The sequence below is a fragment of the Lissotriton helveticus genome, chromosome 4_1 (assembly GCF_964261635.1).
Source record: "Lissotriton helveticus chromosome 4_1, aLisHel1.1, whole genome shotgun sequence".
Taxonomy (NCBI): domain Eukaryota; kingdom Metazoa; phylum Chordata; class Amphibia; order Caudata; family Salamandridae; genus Lissotriton; species Lissotriton helveticus.
In genome coordinates, this window is record NC_136063.1 from 981018916 (window position 1) to 981038915 (window position 20000).

The window sequence follows — 20000 nt, forward strand, 5'->3', positions numbered from 1 at the left end:
TGGTGGAGGACCTCAGCCGCCCGACGGAGCACCGCCATGTAGGAAGTGCCCTTCTCCACCGTAGGCGGAAGGGATGCGAACCCCGGGTCCAACGAGAGATCGAGGCCACCGGCCTCATCCAAGTTATCCGCCCAATCCTGTTCCGAGTCCTCCGCCGCAGAGTGCGGTGGCGGGGCAGGAGCCGATGAGGGAGGAAACGGAGCCTGGGCCGGCGCAGGACGGGGCCGAACCGGCACCGAGTCCCAATGCGGGTCCGAGGCCGGGACAAAAGTGTCCTGGAACCGGGACAGGGGCAGGCTAAACGACACCCACTGCGGCACCACAGGCGGAGCTGGGGCCGAAGCCGGCAGCTTGGACCCTGTGGCGCCGAGGCCGGAGCCAGTGGCACTGGAACATGTGGTGCCGGGTCCGGAGCCACGGTGGCCTAACAGGATCCGGTCACGGGAACGCGGGGCCCGAAGGCACGCCGGCGGCAGGTGAGGCCTAAACAGGCGGTCCAAGGAAGCAAGAAACTCTTGCACCTGCACTGGAGTCGCCGACGGACCCGGGTAAGGCCGGTAGGCCGCAGGACTCCCAGGCTCCAGAGGAGCCACCGGGGCAGAACCCCTGTCTCCCTCGTCCGCATCCGATGATCGGCGTGGGGACGGCGAAGAGCGACAACACTTCTTCGACTTCTTTTTGTGTTGTCGCTTACCCAAATCCGAGGGCGAAGACTTGGAATCCAAACGATGAAGACGGTCCCGCGAACAACCCCGTGAAACGGTGCTGGACGAGTGCAAGACATCCAGCAACTTCCGGCACCGCTCCCTCAAGGCCTTCGGGCCATAGCCAGACAGGTCCCACAGGACCGGGAGTAGTGGTCGCCATCCAGGCAGTAGAGACAAACGTCGTGGGGGTCCGTCACCGACATATTCTGGGGGAAGGCCCCACATAACTTAAACCCAAGCATCCCAAAGTGCATCAGAGGAGGCTAAACAAGTTTACAGGAGACAAAATGTCTCAAAAAGGGTAGTCAAAAAGTGACTAGGGTAGGTGCTCTAGCCGGATCTGCGCTTACTTGCGCGGAAAAAGAGAGAACTGACGCCAGCGCGCACAGGTGGCGCCTAAGTAGTCTCTGTGACGTCATCTCGGCGCTTACAATGCCAGCGACGGATGCGGAGCCGCGCAATGCCACCTGTCGGCGCGCAGGGTTACTGCTACGAAAAAGACTTTCCGGATCCAGTCGGATGCTGTCGGGATAGTCTAAGGTAAGGAATCTATCACTAACGTGTCTCTTTCAGATCTTCTAAATACAGGCTGTTACCAACTGCTATAATATGATCTCTATCAACATCTAGGTGTAGATCAGAATTTTGAATTCCATCAATGCAGAAATCTACATCTAGGTGTCTTTGTGGATTTCCTTGTTAGGAGATCAACACATGCAAACCTACCCCTGTGAATAGACCCCACAATATTTACTTGCACATCAGTAAAGCTAAAGAAGTAGAGATTGTTTTTGGTACACAATTTGATCTTGATCATGTGGGGGCTCTATTAGCAGTATCAACCAGGGGAATGCTTTACCATGGTGGACGGTACCATGGTGTCTGCAGATGATCATAGCTGGGCTATCCAGTTTAAAACTCGTAAGAGAGATTTCTAGAGCCAGTGGTTACAAACTTGGTCTTAATGGTATTCACACACACACTAACCAAAAGACAAGGCCCACAACAGGTATATATTTGAAATGGTCTATTTTGCTATGTACAAGATTATGTAAATGTCGGTGTTGTTCTATTGCGACAGCTCCATTAGGCAACAGCTTCCAAATCTACCCTGAGCTGTAAGTGTTTTTTTCACTCAACTGCAAAGCTAGTACTAGAAGTCAAAAATGTAGTTCCCAGCTAACAATGTAACTTGTGGGAAACCCAAAACTATAAATAAAAGTATTCTCAAATTTGTTTTGCAGGGCTTTAGAACTAACATTCAGACTACATCTTCCTATCCCTCCTAAAAGAATACATTTTCAAAGGGAACCAGACATTATGTCACTAGGTCCACACTTTCAAAATACTGTATAGCAAATATGTAATACTTACAGACATTGAAGAGACATGACAGAATCTTGTGGGTAAACCTCATAAACAGGGTAACACGTAGTTGGAAAATCACTGCATGCTATGTTAGCCAAACTAAAATAGGAGAACCAGCAATACATTTTCCCAAACATTCTGTCCAACTAAGCGAGTCTGATCCTTTCACGCAGTATTATGGGCATGATCTTTGAAAACTTGAGAAATTATCAACACCGCCATCAAGCAAGGTGTTCTGTCAAAAACAGATAATCTAGTACAGTCTCTGCTCTGTGCCTTTGCAGAATACTAACTGAAAATGAGTCGACAGTGTGTGCTTCCATGAAATCCCTCAAGTCTGATATATAATTATTGTGAGAACTAAGGATTATGTATGCCATGCAAGGGGTAACATGTGCAAATCAGGACTTTCAAAATAACTTTCAAAAGAAGATCCGTATATTGGCCATTTGTAAGCTAAAATGATTTTGTTAACCTTGCCCTTGCTACTGTTCACAGTTGCAAAACATCTGTGCTCGAACCTTTTTTCCAGCAAAAACGTTAATTGATTTGGAAGGGAGGAGGGGAGTATAAGGAAAAACTAGAATAGCCCAATAATCTGGAACTGAGCCAAATTATGTTTGATGAATATAAAGTATACACAGGCATAATATGCAGTCTGAAATGTGTGAATTTATTTACAGATTCTGATTTTATTTTACAGAACTGATCATATAAAACTGTACTACAAGGCAAAGAGCACTTCCTCAAGTAAAGCACTGCGTTACCGTTATAAGGAGCTGACATGCTTCACTTTTTTCTTAAAGCACAAATCTTTTAACCGAGTGATATGATTCAATGTTATTATCGATGTATAGCCAGCTCACCCTGCAACAGTTCTCCTACCCAGCTTGCCCACTGTTTCCTACCCTCTGTTTTGCCTTTTTCTGCCCTCTGTTTTACCTTTTTTGCCCTCTGTTTTGCCTTTTCATGCTCATTTCTTCCCTCTCACAGCCGTTTGTCTCCTCCCGCCACCCAGCACCCGCCCCTTCCCCCCCACAATCTACTTAATGGCAGGTCCCCCTGTGACAGTTCCCCCTGTTCAGCTTGCCTGCAGTCCGCTACCCTCTGCTGCCTGTCTACTTGCTACCCTCTCTGTTTGTTCCTCTTCTGCTCGTTTCTTGCTGTGTTTTGTCTTTTCTGCTCATTTATCTGCCCTATGTTTGACCTTTTTCTGCCTGCTTTTCTGCTCCGTTTTGCCCGCTTTTCTGCCTCTGGCCTTTTCTACTCGTTTGTCTGCATTCTATTTTGCCTTTTCAGCTAATTTTCCTGCTCTGTTTTGCCTTTGTGCCCTGTTTCTGTCCTGTGTTTTGCCTTTTCTGTTTGCTCGTTTTTCTGACCTCCGTTTGCCTTTTTCTGCTGGTTTCTTTCCTCTTCCCACTTGTTCCCCAAGGCCTGGCTTTTCGACAGAGCCCTCGCATGCCAGCGCCAAAAGGGTGACAATGCCAAACTCTATAAATGCTTATTCATTGATAGCCTGATATTAGAGTTTTTGGAGATAAGTTGGATACACCAATGTATCATGATCAATTGCTGTGTCTTGATCTGCCCAGAGGCAATGTAGCAGCAAGAATACTTTTTTTGAGGAAAGAATAACTTGAAGTGCTGAAGGGCTGTTCGCCTGTGCCTCTCCTTTTCTATCTGTGGCTGCCTCACTAACAGGACTGAACTCTTGCTCCTGTTGTGTCTGCTGGCCACATTGTTGCTCTTTAGCTCTCAACTCTTTTCCCATTCTTCAGGGCTCCCACCTTTCTATGCTGACTCATGACCATTTCTGTTGGAAGCAGCATGTACATCTTACTTGCTCACCATGGTGCATGCTGAGATTGGTTCTTTTTGACAGACCCAGAAATGCACTGTATTTGTATTTGTATGTGGATTTATAAAGCGCGATTGCTGCCCGGGGGCGTCCAAGCGCTAAGAACCAACAGAAGGGAGAGATGGCATCAGGGGGGTAGATGGAGTAGTTACTGAGGGGAGTTGAAGAGGAAAGTTTTGAGTTGTTTCCGAAATGAGGAAAGGTTGGAATTGGCTCTCAGATGGAGGGGCAGGCTGTTCCAGGTCTTGGAGGCATTGTGGGAGAAGGTCCTACCGCCGGTTCTGGCCTTCTTTATTCTGGGTGTTGTGGCCATAAAGGCCAGGTTTGATCGAAGATTCCTAGTAGGTTGGTAGTGGGAGACTAGGTTACGGGTGATGAGGGGGGCCTGTTTTCCAGAAGGCCTGGTGCGCGATACACATTGCTTTGAAGTGTATTCTTTGGCGGACTGGTAACCAGTGTAATTTGATCAGACCGGCTCTGACAGATTGTCGGCGAGGGAGCTGAAGTAATGTGCGGGCTGCACAATTCTGCACAGTTTGAAGTCTGCGTAGTGTATATTCTGGGGCAGCGAGGTAAAGGGCGTTGTTGAAGTCCAGGCGGGACTGAATCAGGCCCTGGATGGCTACCTGTTTGGCTTCCATGGGTAAAAGATGGAGGATCTTCCTTAGCATCTTAAGGAGGCCAAAACAGGTAGCTGAGAGTTTGGTGGCTTGGGTGCCAAAAGAGAGGGATCTATCCAGCCATACCCCAAGGCTCTTGATGTTGTCCTTGGGGGGCGGGGGAGTGCCCAGGCAGGGTGGCCAAAGAGCATTAAAAGATCTGGGGTCGGCCGGGCCCAGGAGCATGAGCTCTGTTTTGTCCCCATTCATTTTGAGTGATGAGGAGGCCATCCAGCTCTTTACTTCCTCTAGACATTTTCTGAGCCCTCCTGTCTTAGGCAAGTTAGCTTCCTGCGCCAATGAGACGACCAGCTGAGTGTCGTCAGCGTAGGAAATGATCTTAACTCCAAACTGACGGACAACCTCAGCCAGTGGCCTCATATAAATGTTGAAGAGCGCCGGGCTTAATGAGGAGCCTTGTGGTACTCCGCATCTTAATGGTCTGCTGGTAGATATTGCCTCGCCGTCGAATACCCTAAAGGATCTGTCTTTCAAGAAGGACTGGAACCATCGCCATGCTTTGTCTTTTATGCCGATATTCGACATCCGGTCAAGCAAGATGTTATGGCTGACCGTGGCGAAGGCCGCGCTTAAGTCAAGGAGGATCACTGCCACTGATCCTCCTTGGTCCAGGATGGTTCTGGATTCCTCTGTTACCATGAGGAGCGCGGTTTCGGTTCCATGTTTAGGTCTGAAGCACGTTTGGGTGAGGTCCAACAAATGATGGTTTTCTAGGAAGGCGACGAGTTGTCCGTTGATGTGTCTCTCTAGGATTTTGCTCAGCCAAGGCAACTGAGAGATTGGCCGATAATTGCTGAGGTCTGAAGGGTCCAGGCTAGGTTTCTTTAGCAGGGCCCGGACCATGGCTCGTTTCCATTCAGGCAGGACTATGTCGGTGTTGATGGAAGAGTTCAGGAGGTCCATTATGATGGGCAGAGTGACTTGACGACATCTGGTGGGGCTGGGTCATCGGGGGAGCCTGATTTGACTTACCGGGCCACGGATTCTAGGGTCTCAAGATTGGGGGGGGGGGGGGGGGGGAGTGGTCCAGTGTGGGAGGAGGCTGAGATACAGGGGGTGTCAAGTTGGGCTCAGTTGGGGGGATGGTAGATAGGGGGGGAAAGGATTCATAGATTTTAAGGAAGAAATCTGCCATGTTGTTACAGTGTTCTGTGGATTTGTTCTCAAGCAGGTTAGGTGGCAGTTTAGAAAGGTGTTTCACAATTTGGAAAATTTCTCTAGGTCTAGATTTAGCTGAAATAATTTTGTTAGAGAAGTGAGCTGCTTGACTGGCTATGATTTCTTCTTTGTATTCTTTGATTACCTTTCGGTATTGAGTTTTGTTTCCTGGTGAGGAGTCCAGACGCCATTTCCTTTCAGCTTGCCTACACTGGCGTTTCTTTGCCCTGAGGGCTTCTGAATACCAGGGAGCGGACTTGTGGGGACGTTTAATTGTATTTTTTCTTTTGGGTAGGGAGTGATCGAGTGATTGGGTGATCCAATCTTGATATGTCTGGTTTGCGAGGCAGTGGTCCTCATTACGGGGAGGTAGGTTGCTGGCCAATTTGGTGGTCCATTTTTTGGTTGAGAGGCGAGACCAGGGTCTGGCTATTCTTACTGTGGGTCTGACGGCTAAAGGCCTAGGTGTGGTCCATGAGAAGGGGATCAATAGGTGGTCAGACCATGGAAGGGGGATAGGTAAATCGGTTTCCAGATTTACGCAGTTGCTAAATACTGGATCTAGCAAGTGGCCCTTAACGTGGGTTGGAGAGCTGACAGATTGGAGTAATTGCAGCGCTGCTAGGTCGTCTGTAAGTGTGCTTGCCGTATGGTCTGCTACAAAGTCAAAGTGAAAATTAAAATCTCCTAGCAAGGTGAAGTTAGAGGAGGTGCTGGTTCGTTCGGCCACAATCGAAGCGAGATGGTTGTGGAATTTCTTGGGGGGACCGGGGGGGCGGTAAATTAGAGTACCTGAGAAGCAGTTGTTAGGGGAGAGTTCGAGACTGAAGGCTAGACTCTCGCAATCCGGGATGGTTTCTGGGATAACTCGGCAGAGGAACTGCTCTTTATAGATGATTGCTAAGCCTCCTCCTCTGCCTTCAGGCCGGTCCTGACAAGAGATTTGGAAGCCAGGTGGAAGGGCTGTGACCAGGGCCGGGTCGGAGTCTGAGGTGAGCCAAGTTTCCGTCAGGAAGACAATGTCAGGCATACGTTCTTCCATCAGGAGTGCAAATTCCTCACTATGTTTGTGCAGGGACCTGCAGTTCAACATGAACATGCGGTACTTGATGGATTGGTCTGAGGCCAGCTGGGGTTTGAGGGTCGATTTGCAGATATTACAAGTTTGTGGGAGATTTTCTGCGTGAAACGGGTGCTGGCTGCACACTTTTTGTTGGGGCCTTAGTTCCAGGAGATTTGCAGCGCTGTACTGCCTGAGTTTTGCGGTTTGGGGTGTAGGGAGGGTGGCCCTAGGCCCGGTCTCGGCGCGGACGAGCGCAGACGAGCTTGCCTTAAGCGCGCCTTCAGCGCGCAAACGTCGCGCCCGCTGCGCTCGTCCGCTGCGCTTCTGGTGAAAGCACATATTTTATAGGAGGATTAGGAGTGTAGGATGGGGGCGTGGCCTGCACGAGAGGCGTGTCTCGTGGCTCTCAATGGCGGCGGAATTACTAACAATCGCCCGCACCAGCGCTAGATCCGCTGTGCAGGGGGTGAGGCTGCTCGAGGTGAATAGTGCTCAGAGGGGTAAGTGAAAGTTCTATTAAATGAGAATTATCACAACAATTTTTAAAAACAATCGTCTCTCGCAACTCCCGGCTTCCGCCTCAGGAGGGATCTGTTACTCACTGTCCACAGCCACATTTTCAGGGGGAGGTTGGACTTTCTGAGGGTTTCCCCTGGAAGCCCAGCACCATGAGTCTTCTGAGTATTACCCCTTTGTACGACCTTCAGATACACTTACCAAGCTAAGTGACGTTTATCCTAAGATAGTGCACAAGCGTTGGCCTTGTGAGTAAGGTCAGTCTACTGGTGGCACAACACAGTGTGTGTGCCTGTCTTTAATTTAGTTAAAACAAAAAAAACATGAAGTCATGTCTTCTACATCTTTCAGGGCAGCATAGCAAGCTATTACTGCGAATTACCTCTGCTACTCCCTCGGGGCAGCACATGCGCCAACGAAGATTGTAGAACCACCTCTTTGACGCTGCCATGAAGAGGTCATGGTTTAACACAACTGGGCTGCTGACCCATTTTTTGTGTGGAAAAGCTTCAGCGTACCCTCAGCACTGAACAACAACAATGCAAGTGGACTCAAGGCACCAGCACACAATAAGGGTCTAGGTTCCTCATTAAGCGTTAAACCGTACACAGTCCTGACCTCAAAGGAAGGTGGCAACAGCTGGAATTGTTGTCAAGGTCCTGCATGAAGCCAGTGGATTACTGCACTAGGAGCAGCAGAGATCCACAGGGGCAATTAGTTCACTTTCCTTCACCTGGTGAAAACGATTTGGAAATTGCATTTTCTGGTCTTTCTCCGAAACGTAATGAAAAGCCAATTCCCAATAATTGTTAAATTCCTGTGCCAGCTGTATTTGAGAAACATCTCCAAATGTTCTTGACCATCTGTTAATGACTTGATTCAACATGGCACTTTTGTTCCAGTGTTATATTAGTGCAGTGCAATACATGATTTGAATCGCCAGGTGAGTATCACTTCCCAGTTACGCCCTTGAGGTCATGCCTGTGCATACAAGAGACTCAATTCTAAAATGAGGCTTGGTGGCCTCGACACTTAATGAGATTAAGAATGTTTGTATTTTATTGTATGATAAACCGCCCATGTTCTAGTGAATGGAGAAAGGCTAATTTCTAATTTCTAATTTAAAACATTTATAAAGCGCAGCGTGCACCGTACGGTTTCTTGGCGCTAGTATGGGAGTCGGCAACAGAGGCAAAGTCAACCTGTCAAGAAAAAAAAAAAGGAAGATTACACGGGGAAGGCCTGCTTAAAAAGAAACGTTTTAAGATCTTTCCGAAAAGAGATAGTGGGTGGCAGAGCGAAGGTGATCAGGAAGGGAGTTCCAAAATGTAGGGGCTAGGGTAGAAAAGTTGGTTCCGCCCCATTTTTTCCGTTTGCAACGTGGGATTTGGAGGAGAGATTTGGAGGAGAGATTTGGAGGAAGAGCGGAGCTCTCTGGTGGGAACATATTCTTTTATTAGCGAGGAAATAAAGGCAGGGGCAGTGCCCTGGCGGGCCTGGAAGACCATGCAGCCGGTCTTAAAGAGGGAGCGTTCCTTGACGGGAAGCCAATGAAGCTCCCTAAGGAGCGGTGTAGAGTGATGATATCGCGGGAGACCAAAAACCAGCCGGGCCGCCTGGTTCTGGACCATCTGGAGCCTCCGCATGCTGTATGCCGGAATGCCGTTGTAAAGGGCATTGGCATAATCCAGCCGCGATATCACCAGTGCGGCCATGATCTGCTTGAGTGCCTGAGGGGAAAAAAAACGGGAGACAGTGCGGATAGTGCGGAGAGTGAGGAAGCAGGAGGAAACTACAGAGCTGATTTGTGAATGAAGGGTGAGCTGGTTGTTCACTTTAACACCCAGTGTTTTGGCCGAAGTTGAGGGGGTGGGGGGGGGGACCAAGAGTGGGGGGCCAAAAGAGAGAATTCCAGGGACTGGAAGAACCACCGGTGAGAACCAACTCGGTTTTATCCGGGTTCAATTTGAGATGGTTGTGGTTCATCCAATCCCTGATAAATGTCATAGAAGACTGGAAGTTAGAAACAGAGAGGGAAGAAGAGGACAGATCAAAGATGAGCTGGAGGTCATCGGCGTAATTGTACACGGTGACCTCCAGCTGCTGAAGAGCAAAAATAAGAGGAGAGATGTACAGATTGAAGAGTAGAGGGGAAAGAGAGGAACCCTGGGGAACACCACAGGTGACAGGGAGTGAAGTGGTCGTGAGGTCTCCTAGCCGAACCGCCTGGGTGCGGTCCCTCAGGAAGGAGGACAGCCAGATCAGGGCTGAACCCTCAATTCCAGCCGCCTTGACACGGGACAATAGGATGGTGTGGTCAACCGTGTCAAAGGCGGCAGAGAGATCGAGGAGTACCAGCACCTGATGTTTGTTATTATCCATACCCTTCCTGAGGTTGTCCAGGACCGCAACCACAACTGATTCTGTCGAGTGCCTGGGGCGAAAGCCAGCCTGGCGGGGAGCCAATCCCCCATTAGCCTCTACGTGGGTGCTGAAAACTGCGGTGACATGGCGTTCCAGCACCTTGCCCAAATAGGGCAGCAGGGAAATGGGGCGATAATTGGCTGAGATGGACGGGTCGGCGCCAGGCTTTTTTAAGATGGGCACTATGGTGGCTGATTTGAGCGCAGGGGTCACTACTCCCTGCGCAAGGGAGTGGTTGAGAAAAGTAATAGGGGGCTCAGGGCAAGAAGAATAAATTTGTTGCAGGATTCGTGCCGGACAAATGTCTGCGGGAGAGCCCGACTTTACTTTAGGGAGCATCTCCCGGAATCCTGCCTCAGTGAGGGGGGGAATAGAGGTGAGAAGACATTGGACAATAGGAGGGGAGGGATCCACAAATGCGGGCGAAGGAGGGGGGATGTTGGCTTTGATGGTATCGATCTTCTCTAAGAAGTAAGCATTGAGTTGATCACATAGTGACTGAGATGGAGGGTTCTGGGGTGAAGCTCTGTCGGAATAAGCCAGGTCATTGACTATGCCGAATATTTCCTTAGGTTTATTCTCGGCTGACATTATTTTGGTGGAGAAGTAAGAAATTTTTGCGGAGAGAATTGCGGTTTTATATTCGGCCAGAGCAGTGAGGTAGGGAGCTTTTAATGAGGGGTGATAACTTCTTCTCCACTGCCTCTCTGCCTGTCGGGTGGCTAGTTTTAACTTTTTTAGGTGGTCGTTAAACCACCTGTTGGAATCCTTAGGTCGCCGGGTGGAGATGCGACGCAGGGGAGCCACTGAGTCACAACCTCCAGTCAGCCAGGTATTAATGGCATTGGCTTGGGAGTCGGATGAGAGGTCAGAGAGGATGGGAGTGGAGTTTTGAAGTAGAGAAAACAAAGAGGGGAGATCGACTCTGTTCCAATTCCGCGCCCAGGTGTTTTTGGCGCGTGGGGCTTTGGATACAGGTTTGGACGAGATGGAAAAAGCAATAAGGGCATGGTCAGACCAGGGACAGGGAGATATTGTCACCGAGGAGACTGGAAGATTAAGGGACCAAACCTGGTCCAGTATGTGACCGTGCGAATGAGTGGGGATGAGTGGGGATGGTAATGTGCGGGACCAAGTTCAGAGAGGAAAGAGATTCAGTGAACTGTTTCGAAGCAGTGCACTCCGAGGGATCCGAGGGCCAGTAATTAAAATCCCCTAACACCAACACTGAGGCGTAGTTGATCACCAAATTCGCCAGTAGGTCTTGAAATGCCGGTAAGAACAGAGACGAAGACTGGGGTGGACGATACATTAGGAGTAAGGTGATAGGGGGAGAGAAGGAGAGGGAGCGGGCTACAAGAAATTTAGTAGGAGGGATAGGGGAAAAGGGAAGGGTTTGAAAATTCAATTCAGATCGGGCGATTAGTGCCACACCACCACCAACCCTGCCCGCCGAACGATCTGCGCGCAAGGCGACGTAGGAAGGGGGGAGGGTAGCCAAGAGGACAGGGAGGGAAGAATCACAGTACCAGGTTTCGGTCAAGAGCAGTAAGTCAGGCTTCTTGGTGTCGAGCAAGACGAACAGCTCGTGATGGTGCTTGACCGCTGACCTGGTGTTGAGTAGGAAAACAGATAGCGACGGAGCCGGGGAAGGGGGGTCAGGTAGGGGAGAGGTCAACGGGGAGGGCATCAGTGTAGAGGTAGGAGAGGGGGCAAGCCCTAATGAGGCGATGCGCCTGCGAACGGTTTCAGAAAGAGGCCAGTGGCCTTGGAGGCTAGTAAGGTCCTCAAGGGAGTATGATGTAAATTTGGCATGAGGTCGTGCCCCTAGCCCCGTCCGGCCGCGGACGGGCGCAGACGGGCTTGCCTTAGGCGCGCCTTTGGCGCGCAAACGGCGCGCCCGCTGCGCACGTCCGCTGCGCGTTCTGGGGTTGCACATTTTTGTAGGCGAACTTTAGGGCGGGAGGGGGGCGTGGCCTGAAGGTGGGCGTGGCCAGCCGTCGAGTGAACGCGAGAGAGGGGGTCACGTGAGCGTTCAATCCGCTACACGGCGCCCTGGGGATACAGGAATCGAAAAGGAATGAAAACGAAAGAAAAAGCTAAGCTAACTGCCTGCTTCAGTGCTGGCAGAGGAACAGCCACGAATAGGTTATATGTCATGGGGTGCAATTTATTTTGGTCTATTATGTACACAATCCCATCTTCGAAGGGCTAATTCGTAATAAGAGACCCGATGTATGCTGCAGACAAACGGTTAAGAATCAAAGCAAACTGTTTGAGAGGGTACAGACAAGCATGGCATTATCAGGAGCAGGTTCGATTAATTTTCACCATTTGCAATACTTTAATCCTCTTAAGAAAAATGTAACGGCTTACCATCCTCCGGTACAGTGTAGCGCACATATTCAGGAAAGTAGTCTTCTATTTTAGATTTCCCTGCCAAAACCTTTTCCGCTAACATGTCCTGTTTGTTCAAGAACAAGATGATAGAAATGGTCCGTAACCACCTGTGAAGAAAAAGCATCCTCAGTACATGCAGGGTACGCTTAAGTAAGAAAGTTGCACTTTACATGTTCAACTATGTGTTGTGTCAACATTTTACCGAAGTTGCAAAAAACTATGCACAATCTAAAGACAATATTCAACATAATGTGTAAACTAGTTTTCTCACAGAAGTTTTTGGGGACAAACATAGCTATCAAGGCAAGAAAAACGTCATTCCACAACTTATGAAGTTATCAAGTTGTCACAAGAGCGGGGTAAACCAGGAGCACACAAGGGAAAAGGGCACCTTGGGCAATGAATGAGTGAAACACACGGGGCAGTACTACATTATAGCACCTCGGAGCGAAAACAAGTTTGAGTCCGCTTTTTGCACATTAAAAGGGGTGGCAGACTCTTGCATGGCTCCTTCTGTAATATGGATTGTGTCGGCAGGATCCCATGAGGAAATTCCTTGACTTGCATGAGTGTGCCTCCCTGCAAAAGAGGGTAGGGTTTTGGGCTACTGCCATATTTCAGACGTGGGCACAGAGAACCTGCTGAGAGATGGACTGATAGTCTAACACATATGCGGTGGCACCCCTTTTCCTCCTGCCCCCACACCAGAGGTCGACCCCTGGATAGGGCTCCGTTCTTGCAGGTGCAGTCACAGGGGGTCCAAGCGCGCTCTTCAAAATAAGGCCAGGTTCACTGGTAGTGACGGATGGTGCAATGGGTTCAAACCACGTCTCTCTTTAACGGATGTGCTCTGCCCAGACAAGTGCGATCTGTCAAGGGTATGTTCCTGCACTGGGGAGAGCACATCCCCATAATCAGGCAAAATGTCCCTGCAAGCAACATGATTGTACAAAATGAGGGTGTGCCAGGCAGTACCAGTGTGCACCGGCTCTCATTCGGTCCCACATACTGGTCTGTGGATTGTTGACTCTAAATCAGGCTCCAACCAAGAGCCAGGTCAATGAAGGTGAAGGCAAATTACTCCTTGAACAGAGGTGAAAATATGGGGCAGCCTGCCTGACCGGTTTCAAAGCCACCAGAGAGATGAAAAGAAGCCAGGCCAGAAGAAGGGTGTGGCAGACGCTTACTGAGGTTCCTCTGGTGGTATGGAGTTCCAAATACTGGACCTTGCTGCCTTCCACAGGGAGTGAGAAGAAACCTCCAAGTAGGATATCCGTGTGATTGTATTTACACACCAACTACTACCCTTGGCGAGATGTTGTAATGCTTTGAGCAAGCAGCACGCTAACTCTGGAACCCAAGATTAGAGTTAAATAGTAAATTTGTTATCTGTGTTTTCCTGAGGACTAGGTGTGGTAAGTTTCTGCTCTTGAGTTCTTGTGTGTTTAGTAGTGTTTTGAATAGGGATAGCATGATGGAAATGGATTGAAATAGGGGATTAAGTAAGTTGTTATTGGGAGCAGCGGACATGTGCCTATTAGTTAGCTGCATTGGCTAAAACCGAGGGGGAAATTTGAAAAAGAGGTTTGTGAGTTCATAGCAGTCAAAGATTTGGGGTGAGCCAGATAGAGCAGGGATGGAACAAAGATTCCAAGGAGTAGAATTTTTAATTTTTTATTTAACAAAACTGAAATGAACCTATACATACATATTTTCATGTGGCATTTAGTGTTTGTTGAATAAACCTCTCTAGATATATCCACACACACAGCCATATTTACACAGAAGCAGCAATATTTACATGGTCTGTTATACACATGTATCTTGTGGTGTGATATACAAAGTTTTTCCTCCTTAGATTAATGCCAACGCTTATACCAGGAAGCACAGTTCAATGTACAATGACACATGTATAATGACAACCTTCTCTCCGTACCCTGAGAGGCATAGTTTGGAATGTCGAAGTATACATACAGAGAGTGTGTGTGTGTGTGTGAGTGTGTGTTACTCACCTGGTAAGCATCTGTTCTTGGCATGTACAGCTGTAGATTCACATGCTTTGAATACTCCTGCCATCTAATGTTGGGTCGGGATGTTTGCAAGTTGTTTTTCTTTGAAGAAGTCTTTCCTAGTCACGAGGTAAGGTGACTCCTCCTTTAAGTGATAGTGCACATGGTCTTCGACTCCATTGTTAGATTGTTGTCCCGAAAGAGGGTGAGAATGGAGTAAGTAAGTGTAGTATAGAGATGTCCATGCATATGAATGTATAATTAAGAACTGCAACAACTACAGGTACCCAGGGAGACAGGTGAGCACATGTGAATCTACAGCTCTACATTCCAAGAACAGATGCTTACTGAGTAAGTAATATTATCCGTTTGAGGCATATGTGCTGTAGATACACATGCTTTACATAGACTACAAAGCAGTATACTCCCAAAGCGGTGGCTAACCTGTAGATATTGCAGTTGTTTGAAATAGTAGTGTTGTAAGTACTGCTTGGCCTACATTAGTTTGTTGACGTGCTAACATCTACACAATGGTGTTTGGTAAATGTGTGTGGTGTAGACCATGTAGCTGCCTTACATATGTCATCTAGAGTAATGTTACCTAAAAAGGCCACTGAAGCCCCTATTTTGTGAGTGAAATGCACTTTAGGGGGTATGGATAAAGCCCGTTTAGCTTTAGCGTAGTATGTTTGAATGCATTGAACAATCCATCTTGCAATACGAGATTTAGAAATGGGATTGCCTTTGTGAGGTGGAGTAAATGCAACAAACAGTTGTTTTGTTTTCCGAAAGTCTTTTGTCCTATCTATGTAGTACAATAAGGCTCTTTTTATGTCAAGCGCGTGAAGAGCGCATTCTGCAACAGAATAAGGTTGAGGACAAAACACAGGTAACTCAGCTAAGTGGTTTACAGGAAAAGCAGAAACTACTTTTGGGAGGAATTTTGGGTTGGTGTGGCGAACTACCCTGTCTTTGTGTAGCTGAAAGAAGGGTTCTTCAAATGTTAATGCCTGTAGCTCACCAACGCTCCTTAATGAGGTGATCGCGTTGAGGAAAGCAACTTTCCATGAGATAAACTGCAACAGGCATTTGTGCAATGGTTCAAAAGGTGGACCCATGAGCCTTGGAAGGACTATGTTGAGATTTCATACTGGGGCAGGAGACATCCTTGGTGGTAGTACCCTTTTCAAGCCTTCCATGAAGACTTTGATCACTGGAACTCTTAATAGTGATAAATATTGCCTGTTCTGCAAATACGCGGCAACTGCTGTGAGGTGCAAATGAATAGATGTATAAGCTAGTCCAGTTTGCGATAAGTTTAACAGTTAACAAATAATGTTTTCTATAGAAGCATCTATCAGGTCTATTTTGTTGTTATTGCAGTAGACAACACATATTTTCCACTTTGCTGCGTAGCAAGCTCTGGTGGTAGGCTTTCTCACCTCTTTTAGAATATTCATACAGTCTGGTGGTAGATTTGAATAACCAAATTATATGACTTCAGGAGCCAGATTGCTACATTCAATTCATTGAGATTTGGATGTCTGATTTTCCCATGGTTCTGTGTGGCGAGGCTGGAGGTGAGGTGCAGCTTTTGATGTGGAACCAGAGACAGCTCCAACAGGGTGGTGTACCATGGTTGATGGGCCCATGTGGGAGCTTGAACCGTCATGGCTGTTTATTCAAATTCCGTCTAAGACTCGTGTTCTCGTCGGCGTCTAGCTATTTGAATAACCAGCCATGACGGTTCAAGCTCGAGAAATATATTGAGCAACATGAACCGGTTTCTGTTCAACTAGAAAGCAAATATTGCCTCCTAAAAACAAAGATTCGAAATTATTGGTCGAGATACTGACCGCTCATCACTATATAAAGCAAATTGCTGCACAACTAATATCACCATAGAGGATTTTTTTGAATTGCAGCTTAATAATCGCCGTTAGGACCTGAGTAGGAAAATAGTATAATTGCCCTGACGAAGTCATTGGCCAAGAAGCCTGACGAAACACGTGTTGGCAAAATCCGTTGGCTATCTGTAACATTGAAGATTTATTTATATCCTGTACCCGGTGATTGGACTGAATCATGAATTTACATTGAAAAGAAAAGACCGAAAACTATATAAGAGAAACGGTTGTTATTGATATGTCATGTCAATGTCAAAGGTTCTTATATAGCCATTTGAACTCTCTAGAGTTGCTAGGGTGGAGAAATTGTGTTTAGAATTTATGGTGGATAAATTATCTACCTGTTGTTACAACCTTTGGTAGTGGTTGTATCTTTGCCCTAGAGCATACACCAGTCATCTAGATAAAGATAAGATATAGCTTAACACTGTTCTTGCGCATTATTCCCTACTACCTATTTCTTTTGTGTAATGTAATTTGTACGAAGCAGCCCACTTGTTCCATCCATCGCGGTGCAGTCCTCCTGGCCAGGAGTCGCTGGATTACGTCGTCAAACAAGATGTCCCCCTGCAAGGATGCACTCAAGCATAGACAAATCCTGTCACCAACTCCCATCTCGAGTGCCTGATAGAGCCATAACTTTATTTTATTAATAGTACCCTGGTGCCCACCCGGGGCACCCACATCTGGCTAAATAACTGAGGGATGCGTGGTGGGCCAGGAGGCCCCCGCAGCACCTATACTGGGTGCTGACAGGAGTCAGCATTTTTTATTAAAAATGAGTCACTTGGGGCATCCACATGTCCTTGAAATGTTTGGGCCAAGGGAGGAGCTCCTGCCCCCTTTCCAGCCAGGACCCATTGTGGTGATGGCGCAAGCCGGCTCAGTAACCTTTCTCTCATCCAGGCGAGAGTAGCATTTTGCTGTGCTCTCACCTAGGCAGGATCAAAGTTGTGTTCCTTGCATAGGAGAGTGTTGGCAGTGTATGCCCCCATTCTACTATGCAGTGAGGGGGTCCCTGGGACACAGCAGGTCTATCCGGTCACAGGCAATGGGGTCTCTGCAGCCGATCAACGGCTTGGGGTTTGGAGGGGCACACACTCGCCTCCCCCAAAATTTAAAATTGACACTGGGGAATGGTGGTCCTCAGGGCCCCTAAGAGACCCGGTAAGGAGGGCTGGGCATTTTAAAAGGACAAGGGAAACTGCCACTTAGAACTTATGGAGAATCGTAAGCGTGGGAACAAACGCCACCGCATTGTAAGAAAGCTTGATTTATCTACCATATACACTTGGGCATTCAATGATAGCTTGGCATTCATGGTAACTTAGAAGTACCATCACACACATTTTTGGAGGTGATCCTAGATAGTCAGCCAGGGCGCATAGATGGTTGTATATTTTCTACTCGTCACAGTTGAGTATTTCAGTTTCGGATGCATTCATTTTGAGGTGTCTCCATATCATCCACTGGTCAACGGCCCAGAGGCAACTAAAGATTCTGGATGTTCCAATATCCTTTGGACTTCCCAATTTTAGAAGTATCTGCGGGTCATCTGTGTAGTTATAACAGGTGAAGTCAAAACATATGATCAGATCCAGTAATGATTTCATGTAGATGTTGAAAAGCATGGGCGAGATGATTGATCCTTGAGAGACTCCTGCTTTAATGCTGTATGGTTTTGAGGAATATGGATATTTGTTCTACTGTAGGAAGGACATGATCCAAGCGAGAGCTGTGCCCTCTATTCTGGCTTTCTTGAGTCTTTGGCTTAGTGTGTCATGATCAACTGGACCATCAAAAGGTCCAAGAGAAAAAGGGCTGCAATTTTGTTCTGGTCTACTTTGTTTTAGGGTTCTCCCAGATTGAGACTAAGGCTGATTCAGTGCTTCTTCCCAGACGGAATCCAGTATGGAAGTCTTAAAGTAGGGAATTATCTTCAAAGAATTGTGACATTTGGGCAAAGGTTGCTCTTTCTATACGTTTACCCAGGAACGGCCCGTTTGCTATAGGTCTGTAGTTGTCAAGGTCTTGAGCGTCCAGGTTATTTTTTTTATTAACAGGAATATGTGTGCCTTTTTAATTTTCCTGGGAAAGCTCCTTTGGTTAAGGAGTTGTTGAGAAGTGCTCTGATGGGGAGGGCTACTGAAGTTCTTAAAATAATGCATTTGAAGATTTGAGGTAGACAATGGTCAGAGGGGCAGCCAGCTGGCTTGCTCACTTAGACAAGTTCCAGAAATGCAGTGGAGTATAGCTCTTTGAAGGAGTGTTGAATTTGTGTTAGCCTTCCCCTGGAGGGATATGTTGCAATTAAGAATCCAGCATGTTTGCTTTTGTTGCTGAAGCACAAAATAGAAGCACTCATCAGGCAGAGACGTGAACCAATGATATTCACATAAATATGGAAAACACAGATTCCGTGCTACAGTACAGAATTTAAATAAAATATATTTGAAGATTATAAAATGCTATCTAACAGCAAATGTCAAGTTGCTTCCACTCAATCGAAATAAGTTTTACAGTGCAAGAAGGGAATAACCATGCAGGTGAATACTCTATACCGATTGTTCTGCCTGATGGATTTCAATAGGCCGAACCACTCTGCCATGACTGCCTTGATATGAGGGATCATGGACAGTTGATTGTCTACCAGAACGTCCAGGCTCTTGGCAGATGCCAGAGTGCCGGTAGGTGTTGGCTCAGAGATCTGTCCTGTAATTGAGAATAACCAGCTCGGTCATAACAGGGAGTTACCGCCCATCCAGTTCCTAATGAACTGCAGGGTAAATAGACATTTCTGGTGGTATAGGGCAGTAGAGCTGGAGGTTGAGCTTAGTCTCATCGGCATAGTCCTAGAAACTACTGACTAGCCACTGCTAAGATCAACAGACGGATGTAAACATTAAAGTCCTGGGGGTCCCCATACATGACATGGGTCTCAGAAGAAGAAAATAAACCAAGCTGCACTTCCTGTAAGTGGCATCCTAGAGAGGAGGATATTCAACTTAAAGCCTGACCTGATAGACCAGCTGCCTTCAAACGATTCAGCAGAATCGCTTTGTTAATCCAAATTAGGAGAACTAGCGCAGATGCATTGTCCTGCATCACTGCTTCTGTACTGTGGGCTGGATAGAAACCAGTCTACAATGGATAAAGAAAGTTGGATGAATAAAGGAACCTGCTTAGCTCCTTAGTAACCAAACTTATTAAAATTCTTAGTAGAGTTATGTTTCAGTAAGATTCCTGATGCCAAGAAGTGTTTAAGTTCATCTGAGGTCACCAGTAATATTAGTTAAACATACTTTTTATAGCGAAGGTCATATTTGGACAAATAAAGAAAATAAGGATCATACTGTATAATTTTGGTATGTTATGGGAATTATCTGCTTCTCCAGATATCAAATGCATAATTTTCCACTTGAGGGCATACATTATTCTTATGGAAGACACCAGTCTTTCCTGCAGGATGTACCTGCAAACGGAAGGCAGATGCAGCTATCCATACCGCCGGTACTGAGAAGCCAGATGGTGAAGCTCAGTAATAGAAATCTATGGGGCATGCTGGTGTAAAAAATCCTGGACCAGAGTGCTGGCCTGCACTGAAGCCATATGCCTGACTCTTGCAAGAGGACAGTGTCAGGATACCACCACTGGAACTGCACTTTTGAGAGTTAAAGTTCCACTCTGTGTTGCTTTAGTTTGACCATCACCAAGAAGATAGTGAATCATAAATATTCCTGACCAGTCTAGCAAAATAGGGTGCCCAGCAGTGTTAAGAAATCTGGATGTAAATACATGCCCTTTTACACTTACTTCTAACTGCAAAACATGAAGGTGTGGTGCCTTATAACTGGAGAAGATGTCTTTGAAAACTGTTTGCTCAGTAGACAGTTGTGCTCCTCCAAGTAAC

General features: G+C 47.2%; 1 protein-coding gene across 2 annotated transcripts in view; it reads right to left on the bottom strand.

Moving 5' to 3' along the window:
• The window catches only part of GNAL (G protein subunit alpha L), a 955956-nt gene that overhangs the window by 40748 nt on the left and 895208 nt on the right, over positions 1-20000 (bottom strand). For both annotated transcript variants that reach the window (XM_078687601.1, XM_078687602.1), the window contains exon 10: positions 12151-12281. In XM_078687601.1, coding sequence (XP_078543727.1) covers positions 12151-12281 — 131 coding nt within the window. The remainder of the gene's footprint in view (positions 1-12150; positions 12282-20000) is intronic.